Below are 23,337 nucleotides of genomic sequence, written 5' to 3'. Positions count from 1 at the left end.
GGTCAAGATGAGTAATGAGAGCTTCAAAGGCAGGACTTTGTGCATTTTTCACTGTTCAGCACAGGCCAGAAGGGTTGCCCTAGGTATTACCCCAGCTGATGCTATGGATGCAGCAGGAACTTGTCTCGGACGGCGGAGGCTTGCTTGCAGACGGAGGGCATCACTTTGACTAAGTGGAATTACATGTGCAAGTGACAGCGGGGTGACTGGGCCGGCATGCCGGAACTCGCGCGAGTTTTCAAACTCACGCGAGTTTCGAAACTCACGGGTTACTGAAAGGGGCCTTATGTAACTTAGAGAGCCTGCTCATTCGCTGGACTCGAATCTCACTAACTTACAACTGGTCTAGCGGTCACGTTGACGTCGCACCGGCCCGTCCTGGTCTGTCGATACCGTCATCATAGCATTCTCGCCCTTTGTAATGGACGCCTGAGCAACGGGAAAACCAAGTATTCGCCAAGGTCTTTCGAATTCCACTGTTCTGCAACTGCAGAAACGGTCGCGCTTACTGTACCTGTACGACTAGTCCGGCGGTCACGCGCCACGCCAATTTTTCGCTAGCCCCTCCAATAATTTTCTCTCGATTTATGGCGATTTTGGGGAGTCATCGGAAAAATTATTTTGGGCGCTTCCCATCGGACGGGTACAGTATCCTTAGTCCCCAAATTCTGATTCCTGACTACAGGAGGCATAAAATCTCAACAAGACAAGGCAAAGCGTCCCACTTAGATTTTTCGCTGGATTTATTGACTTTTTAAACATATGTTGTCAAAAGCAAATGACCAACAGTCCTTGTGGCGTCGTCGGTGTTGCGCCATCAAAAGTTGATTTTTGGGCCCGCTAACGCAACTTGCATCCAGCCAGCTAGTGAGCCATCTGCTCACGTTCATGTCCCTTTGAAACATGAGGTGTAAACGCGACTACTTAGTTTGCTACCTAGGAGCTCTGACTTAGATAAGTACTGCGATGCGATCTGGAGGCAAACGGAAGCCAAACCCACGTAACCAATCTGTAGCCGAATACTCCAACCATCCGAACGTCGACACAGGCCGGCTCACCGACCCTGTCCATCCTCCCCAATTCTATCCGCATTCTGCCTCCGCCGACGTGAGCCCCCTCGTGCCTGAGGTGACGCGTCAGGTACCAAGTGCGATGGGGTCTTTGCACCACACATCCATGGCTTTGTCTGTTCGCACTCGGTTGAGTGCGAGAGACGGAAGGGTACGCTCCTGCAATCTGCGCAGCCGTTCGAACGCCGTGGATCCTGGAGGGCGTGGGCAACGGATGTGAAGCGCACGAGACATCGTTCGAAGAGTTTCGTGTGAGTGATGCTTTAGACTACACATAACGCGTGCGAGCTGACTGTCTCTGCCTCAACCTACGATGGTGGCCCATATGAAACCGGTACTTTTATGTCGGTATCCAACGGGGAAGGAATGGTGATGGCTGAGGCAAAGTACGTAGCCTGCAGTATTATCTTATAGTGTCACACTAAACTTCTGTTGTGAAAGACTTCGCGCAGGCGGGGGATTCACGAGTAATCAAGGATAAATTCCTAAAATAATTCTACATGTTCTTATATAGGTTATCTACTTCCTAATCTGGTCAGACCAATAAAATGTACCTTAGGAAGCTGAGACTAAAAGGAAACATAACGGGGTGCAGAGCCGAGAGTGCTCTGCGCGGGTCATATCTAAAACGGGCATGACAGATCCATATTGGGCATGACGGCCTAAGCGCGTCATGTCGGTATCTCTGCCCGCGCGGCTGATGCGCATCCGGCGCCTCAGATACCACAACAACTTCTGATGCTACAGTGGCGGGAAAGATGCTGGTGTAAAGTATATTAGATGCATGTCACTCGAAGGGGACGAGACCTTGTTCTCCCTCGAGCTGTATAGGAGGCGGTGTCGGGTCAGTATCCTAATCCTCAGCAACTTGCATATCAAATGCTACAATTGTGCCCCTGTGTGCACGCTGCTAGACTCCGAAGTGTGCATCGATGTTACCACAATCCAAGGAGAACTGCAGCTACGGGCCTCGGGCCCCGCAATGTCACTCTTCATGCAGCACAATGCAGCCCCCTTTCGTACGTTCCTTCGTTCTTTCTGCAGCGGCAGCGCTGCGATGAGGTGCTCATTTTATTATCCGAGGACAGGCATGGCGTTGCTTCAGCTTAAAATCATTCCTCGCGCCCACCGGACAAGGCACCAGGCGCCGCATGACCTCATCGATCTTCAAAGTGTGCCACGCTCTGGCCCCCACGATGCTACTCACCATATACGGAAATTTTATTGCCAACTGCTGTGCGGTGTGGTGGCTCGTTACGTAGCCAGAATTTATGTCAGGTATGGAGTTTGCACTGATGTGCCCGGGAGGCTCAACACGATGCTGCTATTCCGCACAGGGTCTCGCGGGTGTCTATCCCGGGCAAAAACTGCACGGCAACGCTGCCTACTTTGTCGTCGCTTGTGCTAGAGTGCCGCCCCTCCTCTGTCGCTCACGGGGTAGGAGTACGCCGTCGGGCTCAGTGCTTTGACGCTTTGGCGCCCTGTACAAGCATATAAAGCCTCGACGTGTCATTTGGGTCTGCAGACACTCAGCTCCTACACGCCCTCTGCATATACTTTCCTCACCTTATCTCTTCATTCTTAACACAATGTCCCTCTGGAGTGGAACGTACATTATCACCAGCAAGGCCAACGGCTTTCGCGTCGGTTAGTACTACATCGAGGACATGTCGCCTATGCTGAAGCGTATTACCACAATCTCCCCCGGGTCAACTTTAGGGGACCCTCTGCAAAGCCGGTGCGCGCCATTGCTGCTCATGCTTCCCCTTGACCGATTGTTTTTGCACGCAGTGAGAACTCGAGAGGTGTGGCGACGACTGATTCAAGCTGTAGGCGAACGACGCGGCAGTTGGCGATCGCGACGGCCGTGTCGTTGCTTATCTGTTCGAAGCTGAGCAAGCGAACGAGTGGATCATCAAGCCGTGCCCGCAGATGGGCGAAAATTGTTATACGTGAGCGGTCGGCGCTCTGCACGATATAGACCGTCGTACTGATAGCTATGTTTGTTTTTGTGAAGCATCATGAAGCCCGGTGAACCCCTCGGTTGGATCGTCACCGATACAGACGAGGAGACGCAGGTGCGGCCAATGAGTACATATTCTGCCTTGTATGTGTCATTGACGAGTGTCTGTACTCAGATTGTCGTTCGCCCCCTCATCGTCGCCCCCTCATCGTCGCCCCCTGTGAGCCTCCGATGTTTCCTGCCAATGAAGTCTTTGTCATTGTTCGTGACGGCAACTGATGGGAGGACCAATATATCGATGGACAACGCGACTTTTGACATGTGACCTGGACCATAGCGAATCTAGCCTTCGAGTAGTAGGAATTTAAGTAGGCCCGAGTATCCTTGGGCACACTTCACAGGTCCCACTTTGGCGGCGCAAGACCAAGTACGGTGGTGACGCGGCCTGGCAGGTGACGTTGGACGTGTGAGAAAATTCATCAGTCGCATGGCCCAGGAAGTAGCCTGTCCATGTAAAAGGCCGACGAGGCTTCCGACTCTTCCATTCCTCTAGCGCATCACATCGCCACCATGGATTGACAGTTATCTTCCCGATTATTGCATGCTGAGCCCAACGTCGTGTTGAACCCGTCATAGGGCCCGTCATCGAACCCTCGGCCTCAAGCACGACCGTTCTCGCGCACACATATGTAAGCACAGTCGGCGAGCGCAGCGCGCACATCAGAGCCCGCTGCGCGTTGCACTCCCCCGTTTTCAAGTCCTATTCTGCGTACCCGATATGCTGCCCGACGGGCTGTACACCATCGTTTGCAAGGCAAGTGGCTGCAAAGTCGGTCGGCACCTCGTCGAAGCCAAGACCCTCCTGCCGAAACGGGTGATGGTGCTCAGACCTGAGGGTAGTCTCAGAGGGGCATCCGAGGCCCCAGTGCGTTCCGATCTCTGGGTACTCTTTGCCGCACATACTTAACCCATATCCTGGCAGTGGCTCATCCAGCGCACCGGCGAAAAGGACACATACAAGATGCAGGCGGGCGGGGCGCTCGTCGGCGCCCTCAAGTCGAGGCTCGTTGCACACTTGACCACGGAGGAGGATGCTAACACGTGGGTCATTACCCACCGCCCAGAGTTCGGTGATCATTGCTTCACGTACACGCGAACCCGTGGCTTGACCCGTGCATGTCGACTGATATACCCGCGATATCTAGGATCCAGAAGCCTGACCTGTCTGCGGGATGGATCGCGAGTCGTCTTGAGAACGAGACCCCGGTAGGGCGTCCTGCCACTGTCTCATTTCATGGCTCATAGGTCTATCCTCAGCTCGCTGTTCAACCACTCAACACAACGAAAAGCTCAGCTCCTGCAATTTCCGAAGAGCACGTCTTCGTTATTGTCTCTGTCGCGAGCACACAAGTATGCGCGCCGGAAATGTAGGTCCATACGTGCACCCGACGTCGTGAACACGATGAAATGGATGCAAATCGTGGTGCTGGGCCTGTCCAGACGTGTCCCGACTGTTAAGCACCTATTAGATGTACTAGATTGATGTGGACACTGGGATTACTGTACTGCTGTCTGCCACCATGGCCTAATCTTTTCATGGATTCCTGCGTACATCTAGGAATGAATATGATAAGTGTCGAAGCTGCACTAGGGTCGTCTCCGAATCGTTTCATTTTCCAGACACTCTACAAATAACGTGACGCTGCGACGCGTTTGTTCATTGGACGCCAAGCTCAGGCGATTCCCGATGAGTGTCTCGGTTCCAGGACGCTGAGCAAGCGGGAGGCAGTAGAGTGCAGCGGTACAGCCTGTTGCAAACTGTTGCAAAACGATAGACCACCTTGAAACCTTCGCTAGCACAGTGATTTGGTGCTCCGACCTTATAACCCCGGATGCGGGGCAGCTGCGTGACGCTCATCGGCCTTGGACGACGGTGAATCGCTGAACGAGTCGCATCCAAAGCTCGCAACCCCGATGCTTCTGCTTCCCTATACTGGTTAACCTTCGGCGACACACTCCTGAATAGCACATGCACAAGGTGCACCCGCCGTCGGTATTCAATATTCAACGCTTACGACGGTATACGGTTAAGCGTCTGCTGCGTGATGCAGCGGAAAAAATCAGGGGTGGCTGTAACAAACCATTTGTAATGGTCGATTAGCGAACTTTGTAAATTTCGCTTATCCGCGCAAAGGAAACTTCAAACTCCGAAAGCCCTCACCAAAGTCGAGCCGAGCACGGGGCTAATTTTATACTATTTTGCGCGGATAGAGGTGCAAAAGCACATTCAGTTTGTTTCATAAATACACCTAAGCTATTCCCCCATGGGGATGTTATCGTTTTAGTGGTACAAAAAGATACACTGCTTTTACACCTTTTGAGGTATTAGAAGAGTCGAAATATCCTTAGGGCGAAATCATCATCAAGTTCTTTCTCCATGTGTATTACTCTATATATGGATAGCCCAGCGGTAGTTGCACCTCTTTTTGCTGCGAGCTGACCAACTTTTTACAACAAGATTGACTAAAAAAAGGCGACTTTGTTTTACTCTTATTTTCAAATTTTACCTATCATATATTTTCGCCGGAAAGTGTTCAGGCTTTTTAGCTTCTTTTCTCATGGTCATTTTCGTACCTCTGTCAGCTAAAAATATTTACTAATTAGCCCTGTGGAGGCAGCCCGTAGCCAGTGAGCACGATTATATTGATTCAGCCAGAGCGGCATATTGCAGTGGAAACCTGGCGATTATTCGCAGACGCTCCTTCAAATCCAGCGCACGATTTCCATCATCTGAGAGCGTCTCGACGACGTTCGTGAGAGCTCGTGTACATCTATAGCTCAGCCATGATTGAGTTTACGATAGGCCGCCCTTATAAGCTCAACCAACCGCACGCGTGCCCTTTTTCTCCAGCCACGACAGGTCGAAGGCCACGACGCTCGCCCCGCACAGGCTGCCTCCGCGCGGCCTCTCTCGCGAGCGGGCCAAGGCCCGAGAATTCAAGTCCTCCAAGATCGCCCCGAGCTGGGGCTCGTCCTAAGGGGCGAAGCGACGTGACCCGCAAAGTCACACCAGTTCATGTACCCGGGTGCGGGGCCCGTCCCGCTCCTGGGGGGCATCGGAGACGCGGACGAGTGGGACCCCAAGCTGCGGCGTGCGCCAACGTATGCCATAGCTTTGGGTCTCAGCCGTCCGCCGAGAGGATGGAGTGGTGGTGTTGAAAGGCGTCGCGGGGACTTGGCGAGATCCTCTGCCGTGCTCCCGGCCGTATCGCGTCCTCCTCAAAGGTTCTGCCTGCAGACCTGGTTGTCCACGCGGACGCTCATGCCGCAGTGGGCGCGCAGAGTCACAAGTGGTGCAGACGGGGACGTATGAGCGGCTGCGTGCAGCGTTCGGTGCGAAGAAGATTCTGGTCATTGAGTGCAATCGTGGCTCGCGGAGCTTGTCTCTTGCGAAACCGAACTCGGCCTACTCTCGGTCTGTCGTATCTCACGAGAATTCGACCATCTCGTGTCAAGTCGTTTTCTCACTCTATATCCTTCTCGGTATTGCTCTATGGGTATGTCGATCCTCTCTCAATCTGTCAAATTTGTTGGACTGACATTGGCTGGCTAGAATTGCTGCGCTATCTTGTTTCAAGTTGGCGGAGGTGGCTAAATTGAAGAGGCTGGGGGCACATACAATGCCCCACTTCCAAGTCTACGAGCCGCATTCCCCGCCGTGTAGAACGGCGCTGACGTCCAGCACCTTCAAAGCCCAAGATATTCTCGATCCCCATTGCACGCCGATTCCCCTTCATTATCCCTCAGTCCGCTCACCAGAGCCCTCCGTTCCTTCTATCAACCTCCCATGGTACCGGCTACTTACCCACACATGTGAGATGGAGGCTGCACAATGCCAATCCTAGTGCTAACCATGTCCCTTCCAACAGATCCCCGCTGCTATACGGAACACAGCCGACTCCCAGCCCCGTCGCGGACGACGGGCTGGAGGCCGCCTCCAGCGACGAACATCCCTCGCATGGAACTACTCCGTCAGCTGCGCAACTTCATGTTGTGCTGGAGGCGGCCTCCGGCCCGTCGTCCGCGACGGGGCTGGGGGTTGGACGTGTATACCGTCGCACCCCCGTCACCGCTACTGCTTTTTTCTCAATATTACGCACGCTGTCGCTCCCACTCTGGTGAGATAAGTTCCTTGCGATCTCAAATCCTGACACTAATGATCTGAGCTTTACAGGAACTGATCTGTCAGATGCTATATCATCTAGTTTAGAAAAGCTTTCTGAATAACTATGTGTTGTCGTCTCAAAAACCCTATGCAATATGAACGTTGTTATCATGTGCCATTGCGACTCGGGTGAATTCGGCGCTGGTGAACATGGTCCCAAGCACAGGGGGTGATACAAGTGAAATATGATGTCAAATACGAGTCTTTGTTACCGTAAAAAACGAGGTTCGGGACTTCAATATTTAAGTGCTGAGGTCAAAATATATTGCCCTTTTTGTATTAGAAAAGGTTATATCTCTATATTTCGGCGTACGATCGCGTGCCTCATTCCCCGCCTGAATCTCAGCCAAATCTGAGACATCGAACCGTTTCGACAACAGCCTTGCAACAGCCTCAGAGGTCTTTAAGGCCGCCTATTGCTGAGTGTGAAGCTTGAAGCTTGAAGGTGTACCACCACAACGACACGTCAGAATGGTCCTCATGTATATTGCAACGTCCCTCGCAGTCAGCATAGCTGCTGTTGCCGCGCAAGGTGGAGGATTCGTCAATCCAACGACCCAAAACGGCAGCTTTTTCCTCACAGCGAATGATGGCCTTGGAGAACCGCTTAACGTATGTACTGCATTCACCAGTATTACCTTGTGATGAAGTATCTTTGTGCTCTAGGTTGTAATATCAGGCCTAAGCTCTCCAGAAGTCTTAACGGATAATGGGTTTCTCAACTTCGCCCGTGCCGTAGGCCTGTAAGTACTGCAGTTTTAGTGCGATTATCACTTTCTCACGTAGCCGGTGAAGCACTCAAGACTGCTCTATATTCCCTGCCGGAACTCCGTTCACGGCCAACCTCGGCGACGGTGGCGGCCCCCAGAATCAGACCATGGAGCTTCGCGAGGATTTTGGCGATCCCTTGTTCGGATCTTGCCTTGAAGTGTTTATGGGAGGCGTCCACCTGCGGTATGTTTGGCGTTTCGCAAACATACTCGTGTCTGAAACTGAAAATTTTCGCTAGCGTCTTCCGGCAGAGTGGCCCGCTAGCCAATACGAGTGCTCTCTTCCTAGCGTAGGTAGCGGTGAGGCTGTCGCGCCAGATATGCTGATACAATCTCGATTGTAGGGTTTCTAACGAAGAAGACCTGTTCCATAACCATACGATCGCCCAAAATGGCTATGATACGGGCCGGTATGTGCAATGTTCTTCCAAATCTGGATTTTGTATGCTGACACCTGCGTAGGGATCTGTTCGCTAACACGGCAGCTGGGATAACGCAATTCAACGGGACCTCGTACAATACTACTGTGCAGAATCTGATAGGCGTCATGCCAGTCGGCAGCCAGGGTGTGAACCATGGTACGCACAGGTTTCTGAATTTATACGGCACGTTACTAGTAGCGCTCATGTTGATTCGTGGCCGTAGGGATTCCTGTCGACGGGAACGCAACCTTACTCACAGTTACCATAGTGTAATACTGGGCGCTATGATTACACCTGGCGGAGGCTACCACGATATCATTTATTATCAGATCTTAACGATGACCAGCAGCTTTAATACTCCTTGAGGTCCTGAGACCAAGCCTCGGATGCGGCAACGTCCTTCTGCAGAAGCTTCAACTGAGACTTCACTGTGTCAATGGCGTCCTGCCCGAGGACAATCCTGAGCGGAGGTTGAGACAGCTCGGAGATCTCGTAAATCCTCGCGACTGCCTTGTTCACGTCACCGCCCTTGAAGTCCGGGGCAAGTGAAGCTTCGAACGCATTCCAGACTTGAGCTGCAGGGGTCGTTGGCTTCGAGTACGCGGGAAGCCGCTTCGGTCTGAGCAGATCGCTGTTCAAGCCGGGCGTCCGGAAATGACCTGGCTCGATGAGAGTGATCTGTCTTCCGGTGAGCATATAGTCGCTCATGCGCTCCGAAACTAGCTACTTACCCTGATGTTCCATTCAGGATCGATCTCTTCGGCGATGGCCTGAGTGACAGCTTCGAGAGCTGATGTGTACACATTAGCCTAATTTTGCAGGACCAAAGCCTATGGCGTACCGTGTTTGGTGGCACTATAGTAACCAATGCAAGGTAAGGGCCGGAGGCCTGCAACCGAGCTGATGGTGATCAACCTGCCTCCGACGCCGGGCGCTTTTTCCTCTCTGAAGAATCTCACAGCTTCTCTCGTCACGTTAGCGGCGCCGAAGAAGTTCGTCTCGAACAGCCTGCGCGCGATGTCGTCCGGTGTGCCCTCAATCTCACCCGTGGCGCCCATGCCAGCATTGTTGAACACGACATCGATAGGTCCGAATACGCCCTTGGCCCGTGTGAACGCCAGGAGGATCTCTGACGGTTGCGTAACGTCGAGCTTGAGGACGAGGAGCTGGGTGGTGCTGTACCGGGACCGAAGGTCGGCGAGCTGCTCGGGCCTACGCAGCGTCGCGACGACCTTGTCTCCTTTCTTCAAGGCGAGCTCGACCATGGTTCTGCCTATTCCAGTCGAAGAGCCGGTGACTGCAGAGCAACAGGTGAGATCATAGTTTTGATACTAGGATCGATGAGATTGACCGCACCTAGCCAGACACGGGCTGGGGACATGCTACGAATGGTTTTCAAAAGTTCTGGGATTTGGAACTGCGCTGCGAAGACGGGGGTGGCTGCAGGTCTATAGATCCATGAACCCCATTCTACTGCCTTTTATATGATATCCCACTGCTTCTCGCATTTCTTCTCCAACTGGAGGCTCTTGCTGGCGAACTTGAACGAGCACCATTCGGCCACAGATCCACCGCTGCCCGTTTCGGCTTATTCAGCCTAGGACCTTGCACTGCCTTAGTAAGTATGGGAGAATCCTCCTAAAACTGGCTAAATATTTTGAGAGTATGCTTTGCGCTGTATGTCGCTGCAAATTTGCAGTGGTACATATCCCGGTTGGTCGGCGTTTTGTTGTGATGGCTCCGAGTCGGTGCCTCACGTTCCACGCATGCGTTTCAATAGACCATGAACCATTAAGCTGCCCTATATTGCATGAAAACGGACATAAAACAAATCATGATACCCAAATTCACTGCTCGCTACTCCAAAAGTAGGTTCGAGTTATTCGACGTATTTATCGACGAAGGGAGCTGGGAGGAGCGTCTGCGGTGAGGGGTGCCCAGGGTCCTGGTCTGGTATCGTCATGACCCCGTAGCGTAGTGCAATGGTGCGAAGCCGCCGCTTAGCATGCCTCGCGGTTCAGAGCGTTCACGCGCGAGCATAGAATATCTTAACGGAACCTCGTAACTACCAATAACACTGCACAGAGCTTAATGGTACCAATCGGCTCTTATGGCGCGTGTCACGGTACGCCTCTCTGTCTTTTCTGATCTGCGCTGCTCCGGACGCTTACGCCGGCATACGAGCACCCAACGCTCATGGGACACTGCTGCTTAGTGACCAACTCGAAGACCGCTTCAGTGTTATCACGCAACGCTTGCTTTTTCACGTGTATGATTGGTAGTGCGTAACATACGTATGAAGATATGATGCACAATGCGGGAAAGCTGGCGTGACCCGCCCATGTTGCTGTCGAGTCTCGACAGACATGCTTTTCGATTTACCGCTGTCATGAGATAGGTTGTTGCTTCTGCACCGAATTATTTCGTGAAAGCTGCTACAGCATGATATTTTGTGATTATCCTGTTATCAACCCGCTTAATCCTCCCTCAGGTTCTGAGACCAAGTTTCGGACGCGTCGACGTCCTTCTGCAGGAGCTCCAGCTGGGATCTCACGAAGCCGATGGCATCCATTCCAAGGATGATCCTGAGAGGGGGCTGAGACAGCTCGGAGATTCCGTATATTTTGGCGACCGCCCTATTCACATCGCCTATCTTGAAGTTTGGGTCGCCAGCGGCTTCGAAAGACTTCCAGACTTGAGCTGCAGGCGTTGTGGGCTTCGAGTACGCGGGAAGCGGAGGTGCTGCCGTTCCCTTCTGCGCCGTGGATGTCCGGAAACGACCAGGTTCGATCAGGGTGATCTGCTTCCGCGTAAGTGCGACGCCCAGATGCTGCAAGACTGGGCACTTGCCTTGATGTTCCAATCAGGATCGATCTCCCCGGCAATGGCCTGCGTGGCAGCTTCGAGAGCTGGGTGTGTACGCGTCAGCCTAATTCCAGGAAGACCAGGGCGCAGGACGTACCGTGCTTGGAGGCACTGTAATAGCCCCCAACAGCGATGGGCTTAATGCCAACGAACGAGCTGGTTGTAATTAGCCTGCCCCCGGCGCCAGGCGCGTTCTCCTCCCTGAAGAACCTTACCGCTTCCCTCGTCACGTTTGTTGCACCGAAGAAGTTTGTTTCGAACAGCTTGCGCGCGATGTCGTCTGGTGTACCCTCAAGTTCGCCCGCGGCAGCGAAGCCGGCGTTGTTGAACACGACGTCGATGCGTCCGAAGGCGTTTTTCGCCTGCGCGAATACCGAGATGATCTCCTTCGGCTGTGTGACGTCCAGTTTGAGGATGAGGAGCTGAGTTGGACCGTATTGGGCTTGCAGGTCCGCAAGTTCTTCGGGTTTGCGCAGCGTCGCGACGGCCTTGTCGCCTTTCTTCAGGGCGAACTCGACCATGGCTTGGCCAAAGCCAGATGAGGAGCCGGTAACTGTGCAAGAATACGTAAAATCAGGACATGAGATTCAACGACGAGATTGACCACACCTAGCCAGACGCGGGATGAGGACATGTCACAAATGTTCTGCCAGGGGGTTGGAACTAGTATGTCGTGGAGACGAGTACGATCGCAGATATGTAGTTCCACGCATCTCTCTCTCGTACGCCTTTTGTACTGTGGTCCACTTCTCCTGACTTTCTCTCAAGCTGCCGGCCCTCGCCGCTGACGAGCTCTGACCAAACACCGATCAGTCGCAAATCTCGACCGCCCAGCGTACCTTATGTATACCAGGGCTCCTCGGATTTCTTAGTAAGTATACCCGAGCTAAGGAGTTCCGCCGGTCGAGTGATTTGCGCCGTACGTGCCACCAGCTTTGAGTAATACAGATAGCCCGGTCGGTCGGGATATGTTAGCCGATGGCTCAGCGCCTTACGCTTTGCGCAAGCACGATAGCGGCACACTCACTGCTGGCCACAAATTCCTTTGCCATCTTGTGAGCCATGATCCAGATATCCATTCAGTCCACTCTTAATGCTGTACTTTTGAGCGCACCTCGTGGGTGTCTGCGAGGCATGCGGCGCAAAACATCAGGGCAGCGGGGACATATATGGTAAGCGCGTTGAGCCTACTTCGAACGCCGTCGTCATTCTTCGTGTGGACTTAGCGCATGAGAGTTGAAAATCTTTGGTAGCTACGAGTATCGCGTGGGGCGCGTCCTAGAATTACGATGTGTTGCAAATCACGTTATTGCGGCCGTCCATATTGCAGCCTATGCGCTTTCTGTTGTTATCGTATTTCCCTCCGGCTATCAGCTTGCCATATCATTAGACTGACGCTGATAACAGACAGTTTAGGTCCGAAAAGCGGTAGTGACACCCCTCGTTATGAAAAGAAAAGAAAAAAACGCAGAGTTCCCATCTAACTTCCACTTCAACGCCGTCCGGTGGGCGAGGTGCGGGGTCGAAGCGCTTAGACAGAGGTGGTAGTAGGGCCGCTAGCCGCAGTTTCGGTAGAAGTACCAGGAGAGGTGCTGCAAGTGTCGGAGGCAGGGGCAGCTTGAGTAATGTTGGGCGCAGTAGCAGTAGTAGGACCAGAACCATTGGCGGCCGGAGCAAAAGTAGCAGCGGGAGTAGCACTAGTGGTGGCGGCGGTGGCGGCAGTGTCGCTGTACTTCCAGGACTGAAGACCGAAGGAATCATACTCAATGTTGCGAATGCCGAAGACAAAGAAGAACAGGAAGAAAGGGCCGAGCAGGAGGTCAAGAATGCCGTACCAGACCATCTCAGAAGTCGGAGAGATCACGTTCGCACCCTCAGAGCAAGCCCAAGCGATCGGGTAGAGGAGCGTAATGAGGACGACAAATCCAGAGCCTTGGATGTAGCCAGAGCGCATGCCATCGCCGGCGTTGGAGGTCGTATGAGGTCCGAAGCCAAGAATGGCGATCCTGAGACCAAGTAAACTTATGTGAACCCAGTAGTGATATTCGCACAAGCTTACCAAATGTAGACGAAAGCGACAAGGCCAAAGACATAGTAGCCCCACTTGTAGGACGAACGGACGAGAGCGCCGACAAGACCGCAGACGACGACGACCCAAGCCCAGAATGCGATGGTGAGGATGTCCGTAAGCGCAAGACCGGTAGCGGTGAGAATCAGGACCAGCAACAGCGGAAAGTTGATGAACCATTGGATGTACCGAACATACTATACGACGCGTTAGATAGCAGCAGGACCAGTAGGTCGAGCACTTACCCAGATCTGGCGCGTGCCAGTCGCGCGGAACTCAGTAGTGATCGGTGTTGCACCGAGGTCGGACGCCATGGAGAAATAGGCGATGGTAGAGACAGTGAGGACAATAAGAGCGATATTGTGGAAGAACCGGGTGCCCCGAGGACGCTGTGCTGTGTCAGCACTTTGCGAACGCGAACCAAGTGAGGTCGTACCATGTGTGACCAGACAAACATACCCATCATGGAGACCGTCATAATAGCGAAGACAGCCCAGAGCCAGTCAGAGCCATGGTTGGTGATGTGAATGTCCGCGTTCGGTGGGTTGACGTCCACAGAGCCCATGACTATAGGTCAGGTGTAGAGATTGTGCGGTAACAATGGGTGTAAGTAGTAGAACGAGAGACGACGGCGAAGAGCAGATGCGGGTCATCTTGGACGAATCTGGTTCAAATACCTGCGAGGCTGACGGGTAGCGTTATGTCGTCACTGGAAAAGGCTGCCCTTAAGCTTTGCATGACGGATGCGGTTGACATCGACATTAATGCCTGTGAGCGTTACCGTCACGGGTCACGCGAGTCGAGCAGGACGCGGTGCGCGCCCGCGGCAAGTCAACGAACAACCTCCAAGTCCTAGCAGGATGGGCATCAAAGGCCTCACCGCCATCATCGCAGAACACGCACCGAATGCTATCAAAGTACACCCAAACTTCAGACGTATCCTCCCTCGCAAAATGGCTAACTTCGCGCAGGAACATGAGATCAAGACCCTCTTCGGCCGCAAGGTCGCCATCGACGCGTCCATGTCCATATACCAGTTTCTCATCGCTGTCAGGCAAAAGGACGGAGAGCTCCTGACGAACGACGCGGGTGAGACGACCAGGTTCGTGCTAGACCTGGCGACGGCGCGTGTTGCTCAAAGAGCCCGATAGTCACCTCATGGGTTTTTTCTACCGCACGATACGAATGGTGGACAACGGAATCAAGCCGCTGTATGTATTTGACGGAAAACCCCCAGAGCTCAAGTCCGGAGTCGTACGTGTATTTGCGCCTGAGTGTAATGCGTTCTCACGAACTAGATACATAGCTGTCGAAACGTTTCGAGAGGAGAGAGGAAGCGAAGGAAGATGAGGAGGAAGCAAAGGAGACAGGTGCAAATTCCACGGAATTCATTTAGCGGCTTGCTGCTGAACACAGCGAATAGGTACGACGGAGGACGTGGACAGGTTCTCGAGACGGCAAGTCAAAGTCACACGAGAACAGAATGAGGAATGCCGAAGGCTCCTTACGCTGATGGGCGTCCCATGGGTAGTGGTGCGTCTAACCCCTGCTCTCCCATTATATCCTCTATTCAGCTTAGCATGGTCTTGAGGCACCGTCAGAAGCTGAAGCACAGTGTGCTGAGCTTGCGCGTGGCGGCAAGGTGCGCTTGGTAGACCATGTTGACGACCATCGCGACTCACGTCCTGCACGCCACAGGTCTATGCAGCTGGCTCAGAAGACATGGATACTCTCACCTTCAACTCCGCTATCCTCTTACGACATCTCACCTTCTCCGAGGCGCGCAAGGCTCCTATTAGCGAAATAAACCTCGAGAAGGTCCTTGAAGGCCTTGAAATGAGCATGTCACAAGTCGGTCATCCCATCGCTGCGCCATGCGCCATCCCACTAACATCATCATGCCAGTTCATTGACCTCTGTATTCTCCTTGGCTGCGACTACCTCGAGCCCATCAAGGGTGTCGGGCCCAAATCCGCGTTGAAACTCATCCGCGAATACGGCGGGCTTGCCGAAGTTGTCGAGCACCTCCGCGAGAAGTGTGTGACGTGATTTTTTCTTTCTCTGACTGCGTGGACTGAGCTATTTCTCATTCAGGCAAGCCGTGAAAGGGGAAGCGGCCGAGGACGGGAAGAAGAAGAAGGGTGGGATCTCGGTGCCGGACGAGTGGCCCTGGGAGGAGGCAAAGAAGCTATTCGAGAAGCCGGACGTCACGCCCGCGAGCGAGGTCGAGATCGAGTGGAAGGGGCCTGACGTCGAGGGCCTCGTCGACTTCCTCGTGAAGGAAAAGGGCTTCAAGTGCGTCCTCGTTTTCTTTGTGTGTTGGTGAGGATACTTTGAGCTGACATGCAGCTGTGCGGGATAGCGAGGACCGTGTGCGCAAAGGCGCGGAGAAGCTCACGAAGGGCGTCGCAGCGAAGCAGCAGGGCCGCCTCGACGGGTTCTTCAAAGCACCGGCGAAAGCAGAGAAGAAAGAGAAGAAGGATGAGGACAAGAAGCCGGCGAAGGGCAAGAGTAAGGGAGACGCCAAGGGGACGAAGCGCAAGGTCGGTTGCCTCTAATCTATTTCTATGATGCAGTTACTCATGCGCGGTGGGCCCTAGGGTGAGGACAAGGATACGGGGGGCAGCAAGAAGACGAAGACGAAGAAGTAGGGAGCCTCGCATTGCGGGAGGCGCTGCTTCAGAGTCATGGTTATGTCGCTGATATCTAACTTATTGAACTGGTATCTATACCACTATGGCGCTCAGCGTATATCTCCAGATCAAATCTACCAGCGGAAAGCAGCTCGCGTGTTTCAATAGTTCCCTCTGTAGCCTGGTACACTACGGTCCGGTCAGCACAAGTATGCTTCACGTCGGACACTATGTGTCTCCATTGAGCAAACACCCGGCTGGAGCGTATCGGAACCATCGAAGGTGTCGAGAGACCAACTGTCAGGGGTAGCTCATGCGGTGATATTTCAGGTTCTTGCCTGTGAAGACCGTCTCGGTTGACTTCTGGATTGTATTCAGACATCGATACCGACGTTTTCAGAAAGTATAAGGGTAGGGACAGTCTATGCTGTTCGAGCACAACCTGGAAAATCAAAATCGAGCAATAACACCAGTAAAACAAGACAAGATATGGTGCTATGGACACAAGCTGGGCGCCGGCATGAGCTAAAGGGGGATGGTGCCCTCAGGGGGTGTACAACAAGACCCGACAGCAATGGAGCCGTTTGTTCGCTGCCGAGACTCATACCAGCCGTCAACATAGTTTCAAGGACAAATTTTGCGCCACTTGAGAGACGCGGACTCTTATGGCCCATCTATCATATGCATACAATCAGCTAAGATTCGAATCACACATCGTGCAGTCTTTCAGTACGTTCTCACCTCATCTCACCCTTGAGGCCAGATTTCGACATTTTGACATTTGGAGGTGAGACGGCCGTAAGCCATTGACTACGATTGTGTTTTGGAAGTAGTACCACACAACACAGCCTAAAATAAATTAAACCACAAGCTTATCTTCTTCGGACTGGGCACGATGCCCCTCAACATTGATATGAATTACCTCAGCACCCTGCTCATCCTGCTCATCTTCTTTATCCTCCTGTGGCAATACCTGATTCAGCACCGCAGCGACAATACCTGCGACAAGGACTGGGGATGTTTATTGGTAAGTGCTCGACATCCAGCAGTCCAAAACTCTCACATGGCGTACTAAGTACGATCGTAAGTGAGTCAAAGAAGCCCTGCAAGGCGTTATTCGGGTGTTGCACACCGGCGAACAGGAATGTGAGGAAGCTAGGCACGAGCAGGTCCCCGATGCCGAACGACAGCGCGGCCGCGAGCACGAAGCGGTCCCGACGTGTGAAGTGGCAATACGAGAGGATACGGACGCCAGACACTACGACCGACGCAAAAAGGAACGTCGTCACGCCGCCTAGCACGGGATTTGGTACTGCAACACATGGTCAGTTGATGTCGAAAGGCCGGGCGGAACGGAAACGCACTCGCAAGGAAGACACCTGAGAGCTTACCCAGGATGCCGAACAAGATAAGGAATATGCAGCAGAAATATCCCGCGGTGCGGTTCGCACAGCGCGTGATCGCAATGACCCCGTTGTTCTGTGCGAATACCGAAAGCGGCGCGACGGTGAACAGCGCGGAGAGAAACCCGCCGACACCGTCACTCAACACCCCGCCCTGGATCCGCGTGTTAAATTCATCGCCATCGACGGCCAGCCGCGACACCTCGGCAGACGCAGTGATGTCGCCCATCGCCTCCATCGTAGTCGAGACATATACAGCTAGCATTGGTAGGATAGCCGGCGGGTACACGCGCAGCTTGAACCGGTGTACCCACAGGAACGTGATCGCCGGCGCGCTGGTAATCGAGCTCCCGTCGATGTATCCCACCGCGCCAGCGACGATACATCCCACAGCGAGGCCGACAATGATAGAGATGTTCTTCAGGAATGGCGAGCCAAACATCTCAGTGAGCACGATCGACATGAACGACAGGAAGCCGAGCCCGATGAGCTCGGGCGAGCCCCACGCTCGTGGGCGCGGAGCAGAGGTGTCCGGGCAGAGCGTGAAGGGGCCCGAAGTTGGCCTGCCCATGCAGTTAGAGCCGCCACCCCAGTCAGGGATACCCGACGAGCCGACGAGTGACGCCCCGATCAAGAGGATGACTGTGCCGGTAACTATCGGCGGAAAGATCCTCCTTAGTCTGTGCGGCGAGACGAAGGACAAGCCTATTTCGAGGAAAGAGCAGATCAGTGACGTGCCCAACAACTTGCCGTAGGCGTCTGGGCATGGTCCACGCGTGATGGTTCCATCTGCGGCGGTGGTCGAGGGACAGGTTCCGTTTGCATACATAGCATCGAATATCTGTTTGCTAGTCAGATGGTAAGTATACAGTGAAGATATAGCGTGCTTACCGCAGTCGCCGTGCTCAACGTTGCAAAGCTCGTACCCACGACACTGATCAACCCAGTGCCAAGATAGTAGTTCTTGAACAGATGTATCCTAGACAGCTGCACCATACTCAAGATCCCTGCAAAGGCAGGGTGGGTAACCGAACAACAGAGATAATATAAGACGAACTCACCACATCCAATGAGGGAAGCTGAGATCATATACGCCGACGTGTTCGCATCCAAACTCAACGAACTCGCAAAAATAATCGGTGGCGCGATGAGCCCTGCGAGCATTGCAAGCGCATGCTGCAGGCCGCACGCTAGCGCAAGGAGGAGCGGCAGATCCGAGTCCAGCGGATAGAACGGCGGCATTCTCTTACGCCTCTTTCGGCCGCCGATAGTGAACGGTAGCGTCGGCAGGCAAAGCCAGAAGTAGTCGTAGCCGCCGAAAAAGCCCTCCTTGGTGGTGAGCTTGTACGTGAGGCGGTCGATCCGCTTTCGCATCCCGCTCGCACGACTCCCTGCTTCACGTATGGACGGAGGCGGCACTAAGCCGGGCTGTTCCTTGGCAATACTAGAATGGAATATGGCTCCAGGCGAAGTGGCGTTCGAAGCGGAAAGTGCAGGTGCCTCTGGGGACAGATAGTCGGAGGCCATGATAAAGGACGGGGCCAACGGATGGAGTCATAGGGTGTCTTCCTCGCACTTATAAGGCCTGATAAAGAGACAGAAGTCCCAAACGACTCTGAACTTGTCTCGCGACTGTCGCCTCGAAGAGGGCGAGAGAAACGCGTTCCAGTGATGAAGCTAAGCTGAAGTTGGATGAAACGTTTGATCCCGAGCGACCTTGGAACCACCTCTGTCCCGCGTGGTATCACACTGCGAAACGAATAAACTTTGCCGCAATAACCTGAACGCTACACTTCGCGCGCACCACCACCACATCCCGGAGCGTGTTAGGGGTACCTCACCTCATGGCGTTTTCTTCTTCCCGCTTTACGCAAACTGCTTTGAACCGGTCCAAGACTTGCACAGCACCCTGACGGTGCCAGTAGCTTCCATGCTCTGACCGTCGAGTACAGCGGTGAGGCTGCCTCGCTCCATGTAGAGCGTGTCATTTGCCGTCTGCTCTTCGTTCTTTCGCGGCGAGCGTAGCTTCGGCATTATAAAGGACTGTATGAAGGCTGTAAGCTATTGAGTCTGGTGCACATACGAGGGCGTCTCTTGTACGGGCCAGGCGTTGCAGCCTGTTTCCTCTTGGTCATTCTAGGACCCCACCCTTCTTAGACAGCCTGCGCCGGCTGAAGTCCTCGCGGCGACTGCTCAGTCCTATCGCCATCCCAGTATGCCTTGTACTTCTTTTTCAAAGTCAATGTTTATGCCCCTGTCATGGTGGGCGGTAGAAAACATCACCTCCGTCTCCACTTCCACTGGAGGGCCTCCTGTTCACGAGCTGTACCTCCTGCGGCAGCAGTTTATGCATTCTTCTAGCCTCAATTTGAATCTCTACCGATTAAGGCCCGTGTGTGGGTTCCTGTGAGTCAAAATAGTGGATCGATCTTATCGTCGAGGCAACCATGCCTCGAGTAAAAAAGGGGAAGGCTGGATCAGGCGTAGGATGTATTTCAGAGTCATGATATGTCAAGGATATCCCTTACTCAGCAAATTATTGCAGAGCAGACGTTGACTCGTGGTGGGTGTGGACAAAGAGAGCCAGCTGTCGACGCTTTGTGGCGTCCACCCCGGGCGTCCCGGCTAATCTTCCACAAGTTCATTATGGACTATATTGTTCTCAATGGCACATCTAGTCTACTTAGTCAGATTATCGTTCTCTTTCGATACAAACACTAGTGCGACCATGCGAATGGTACATCATACAGCCTGAGGAAGATCGCTTCATTAATCATTCCCCGTCCGACTAAGCCGTGCGGCCGGTCGCCAGCAGATCTGGCGCTGCAGGACGCGTTCTGAGCATGAAGGAATCAAGCATCTACTTGTTAACTTACGAAGATGCCTGCGTGCAAAAGGATCACCAGAAACGTCGTCGCCATCGGCTGAGACTTGTTTGCGAGGTGTCAGCAACCAACAATCCAACTGGACTGGGCTATGACAAGGCTGAGGAGACAGACGAGAGGAATGGAGGTGAGTAAAGACCAGCTCGAGTCTGGCTTGTTATTGAGCAGTACGAACTCCTTATATACATGTCAGACTGAATATCTGGAATATCCTACAAATGTACGGAGGTGTATAGAAAGTGAAAGAATACTGTAGAATCTGGGAGAACCATCCGGAGTATGTAATATTCATGACATTACCCCCCCCTTTAGAATCATGTCCTCACAATTATTTACCAGTGGATCCAAAGCCTCCCGTTCCTCGCTGAGTTTCTGTTAAACTTGACACCTCCTCGATATCGCATGATGCAATGCGTTCTAAAATGACTTGTGCGATTCGATCACCGGTGTGTACCTGGAAAGGTTGATTGGTGGTATTGATCATCACCACGCGTACTTCTCCGGTGTAATCTTGGTCTACGACTCCAGTGCCAATATCTATCCCTTTGACTGCTAACCTGCTTTGTGGCGCGATCCATGCATAGGTTCTGTGAGGGGCATGCATTGCTATGCCGGTGCCAACAATCTTACAATTTCATGCCAGTATTTTTACACTTTCAGCCGAGTAGAGGTCGAGACCAGCGGCTTCGTCCGATCCTTGCTTCAGGAGGATTCCACCCATCCATTGTACTAAGAGAGTGGTATTGCGTGTGAGCATGTGAACAGGTCGTGTTAATAGAGGTGGAATTCTAATTGTCATAGGCGCGGGTTTGTCGGGACGTCTGGCATGGAATTCCTGAAGGAGTTCTTGACAATTAGTCAAGTTCACCCGTGATTCCCAGGAACGGCGATCACTGTGGGGGCTATTCTTCTAGAGAACCTGATACTCAAGGTTCCCATTTCAATCATGATGGGAGTCAAGAATTTCTTCGACTTCCCATTCTTCCTCGCCATTTACGAGGTCAGGGACTATCGGATTGTGTCGTTGAGAGGGATACGTTGGTTCTTTGAATGGACTTAGAAGACTTTCGTTGAAAACAGGGTGCTGTTTCCATTGACGGGGGAGTTTTAATTCATAGGCTGAAACGCCGACTTTGCGTTTGACTTTGAATGGCCCATACACCCTTTGGTGCATGTTTGATTAATCATGTGGCAGTAACTACTACAGTGTGCGATGTATTACTTACTAGTAACTGAGCTAGCAATCGAGTAGGGCCTGTAGAACCTCTCCGGCACCTCTCGGCATGCTATATATGGTGTTTCCATCAACTGGGATTGAAATATAGACCACATTTGGGAGATATGCCATAACATACCGCTTTGGGCGCTTGTTTTTGTTTTATGACATGGGAAGGTGGAGAACATATGTTTGAACATATTTGCTATACTAAACATATGTCAGAAACCAATATTGAGCCCACTATTCACAAAATACTCGCCGAGAGTCGAGTTTTTGCGGATATAGCGCGGACTTAAGCCCCATCAGCTCCATCAAGTGCCACCAAGCTGCTATCCGGCTATCTGGCTCCCTACATCAATTTCGCTTTTTGGGGCCATTCTTGGCTCAATTCCTCCCCTCCACTTTGTCCAATGAACTCCAAACCTTCTGACATATGTACCTGTACCTATGTAGAGTAGTTATGTGCAGTTTAGAGTGAATATAACTGCTGTATAATATACTATACTTTTGTTTCTATTAAAAATTGATTTCTTTAGGCCTGAAAGTAGCAGGTCACCCTTTGCGAAGCTCCTACAGCTCTTCTAATGTTATAAAATTATGATAGATGGCACTAGAATCTTTCCCAAGGGTGTGGGGAGCCTGAGGCATCCACAAACTCTCTGTAGAGCCTGCGAGGCTTGGCAAGTAAAATGACACATATCAGATGTTTTCATATGCTGGAAGGTGTCGCTTTTAGCCCAGGATAAGACAGCTATGGATTATTTTCGATCCCAGGCCTTGGAAGCCGTCCGATTAAGCGGATCTTAGTATTTTCTACAGGCGCCTATTCGCTGATCTCGTCGAAAACACCTCCTACTGGCTCAACCACTTAGAATCGGACGAGCGGACCGTTTCCAATCGATTCCCAGCCTATCAAAATGGGGGTATACAACTTTATAGGTCTAGGGAACATGTATTGGTGGAGCAGTGCATCAGTTAACCCCGGAGTGACACCTTGATGAAGTTCTGACCAGTTCAAAACCACCATCTGTGCACAGGTGTGTGCCTGGCTCCTACAGCATAGGTGGGAAGGAAATCACCACCTGGGAGGGTCAGAATATGTCTGAATACTATGTATGTAGCTGCATTTAGCTTATCTCTGCCTGTAGGCTTCTGTACATCTGCATATGTGGTGTTTTTAAGCCCTGTTTGCATACCCATGTTGTTGAGTGTAGGTTAGCCCCATCCCAGTGTGATAAGGCTCCACAGAGCTGCATATATTATTTACTAGTGCTAGGGCATCCGCACAATCATTTGTACCTAGCTACATTCATTACTAAAGGCTGAGAACAGTGTCCAAGCTATCATGAGTGCAATAAGAGTTCTGACCTCCTGCCTGCATCTCTGCATGTTATCCTGGCCTCTAAATTGCTTCCCCATGCTTGCATAACATGTATAGATATGTCTAGAGCCATCCGACTTTCTTCCAAGCTCTATACAAGGTACAGGACCATTTGTTTCTGGTGCCCTTTTTCACTTTAAAGCTTATTTATTACCTAATATAATGTATACACCACAGGAAGACATGAGGGTTAAGATATACACCACACAAGTATACTAAAACCTATTCTAACACTTGCCCTGACAATTCTATGAGGGGGGAAGGAAGGGGAACAGGTGTAATAGCTTGCAGAAGCTGGTTTCCCGCGCTCTGGCGCTTATTTCAAATCCGGGAGTGCTACCATATATATCCAAAAACTCGCCCGGCTCCTGGTGAGTTTTTGTGAATAACAGCCCAAATACTGCTTTGCTGAGCTGCTAACTAATGGAGAACT

The 23,337-nt window shown here is 52.3% G+C and overlaps 8 protein-coding genes across 8 annotated transcripts; 4 read left to right on the top strand and 4 right to left on the bottom strand.

Annotated features, from left to right (window-relative positions):
* Positions 1-2,659: 2,659 nt before the first annotated feature.
* PHACADRAFT_212419 (uncharacterized protein) lies at positions 2,660-3,473 on the top strand (the record flags this gene model as incomplete). The annotated part of the gene is made up of 5 exons (XM_007399539.1): positions 2,660-2,717; positions 2,790-2,860; positions 2,904-3,022; positions 3,088-3,148; positions 3,209-3,473. The coding sequence occupies 5 exons, from the start codon at positions 2,660-2,662 to the stop codon at positions 3,356-3,358; spliced, it is 459 nt and encodes a 152-aa protein (XP_007399601.1). The 3' UTR covers positions 3,359-3,473.
* Positions 3,474-3,591: 118 nt separating this feature from the next.
* On the top strand, positions 3,592-4,303 carry PHACADRAFT_150513 (uncharacterized protein; the record flags this gene model as incomplete). The annotated part of the gene is made up of 2 exons (XM_007399538.1): positions 3,592-3,958; positions 4,016-4,303. Exons 1-2 carry the CDS (start codon positions 3,812-3,814, stop codon positions 4,301-4,303), a joined length of 435 nt encoding a protein of 144 aa, XP_007399600.1. The 5' UTR covers positions 3,592-3,811.
* A 1,652-nt stretch (positions 4,304-5,955) lies between these two features.
* PHACADRAFT_262144 (uncharacterized protein) lies at positions 5,956-6,898 on the bottom strand. Its single transcript, XM_007399537.1, has 2 exons — positions 6,647-6,898; positions 5,956-6,590 (listed from the first exon to the last, which is right to left on the bottom strand). Exon 2 carries the CDS (start codon positions 6,446-6,448, stop codon positions 6,098-6,100), a length of 351 nt encoding a protein of 116 aa, XP_007399599.1. The 5' UTR covers positions 6,449-6,590; positions 6,647-6,898; the 3' UTR covers positions 5,956-6,097.
* A 682-nt stretch (positions 6,899-7,580) lies between these two features.
* PHACADRAFT_150511 (uncharacterized protein) lies at positions 7,581-9,018 on the top strand. Its single transcript, XM_007399536.1, has 7 exons — positions 7,581-7,870; positions 7,925-8,001; positions 8,054-8,212; positions 8,268-8,318; positions 8,373-8,438; positions 8,491-8,606; positions 8,674-9,018. Exons 1-7 carry the CDS (start codon positions 7,730-7,732, stop codon positions 8,721-8,723), a joined length of 660 nt encoding a protein of 219 aa, XP_007399598.1. The 5' UTR covers positions 7,581-7,729; the 3' UTR covers positions 8,724-9,018.
* Positions 9,019-10,849: 1,831 nt separating this feature from the next.
* PHACADRAFT_177214 (uncharacterized protein) lies at positions 10,850-11,949 on the bottom strand (the record flags this gene model as incomplete). The annotated part of the gene is made up of 4 exons (XM_007399535.1): positions 10,850-11,250; positions 11,301-11,359; positions 11,413-11,868; positions 11,925-11,949. The coding sequence occupies 4 exons, from the start codon at positions 11,947-11,949 to the stop codon at positions 10,927-10,929; spliced, it is 864 nt and encodes a 287-aa protein (XP_007399597.1). The 3' UTR covers positions 10,850-10,926.
* Positions 11,950-12,763: 814 nt separating this feature from the next.
* PHACADRAFT_187203 (uncharacterized protein) lies at positions 12,764-13,948 on the bottom strand (the record flags this gene model as incomplete). The annotated part of the gene is made up of 4 exons (XM_007399534.1): positions 12,764-13,321; positions 13,375-13,580; positions 13,629-13,772; positions 13,820-13,948. The coding sequence occupies 4 exons, from the start codon at positions 13,946-13,948 to the stop codon at positions 12,847-12,849; spliced, it is 954 nt and encodes a 317-aa protein (XP_007399596.1). The 3' UTR covers positions 12,764-12,846.
* Positions 13,949-14,243: 295 nt separating this feature from the next.
* On the top strand, positions 14,244-15,941 carry PHACADRAFT_102664 (uncharacterized protein; the record flags this gene model as incomplete). Its single annotated transcript, XM_007399533.1, has 10 exons — positions 14,244-14,300; positions 14,355-14,485; positions 14,535-14,637; positions 14,690-14,753; positions 14,807-14,916; positions 14,975-15,025; positions 15,082-15,234; positions 15,289-15,423; positions 15,524-15,678; positions 15,746-15,941. The coding sequence occupies 10 exons, from the start codon at positions 14,244-14,246 to the stop codon at positions 15,939-15,941; spliced, it is 1,155 nt and encodes a 384-aa protein (XP_007399595.1).
* A 934-nt stretch (positions 15,942-16,875) lies between these two features.
* On the bottom strand, positions 16,876-18,946 carry PHACADRAFT_177210 (uncharacterized protein; the record flags this gene model as incomplete). Its single annotated transcript, XM_007399532.1, has 5 exons — positions 16,876-17,027; positions 17,080-17,328; positions 17,381-18,260; positions 18,311-18,426; positions 18,481-18,946. 5 exons carry the CDS (start codon positions 18,944-18,946, stop codon positions 16,876-16,878), a joined length of 1,863 nt encoding a protein of 620 aa, XP_007399594.1.
* Between the last annotated feature and the right edge of the window lie 4,391 nt (positions 18,947-23,337).

This window comes from Phanerochaete carnosa (genome assembly GCF_000300595.1).
Source record: "Phanerochaete carnosa HHB-10118-sp unplaced genomic scaffold PHACAscaffold_9, whole genome shotgun sequence".
NCBI classification, from domain to species: Eukaryota; Fungi; Basidiomycota; class Agaricomycetes; order Polyporales; family Phanerochaetaceae; genus Phanerochaete; species Phanerochaete carnosa.
The sequence above is the reverse complement of the archived record's forward strand: the minus strand, read 5'-3'. Positions and strand labels throughout refer to the sequence as shown.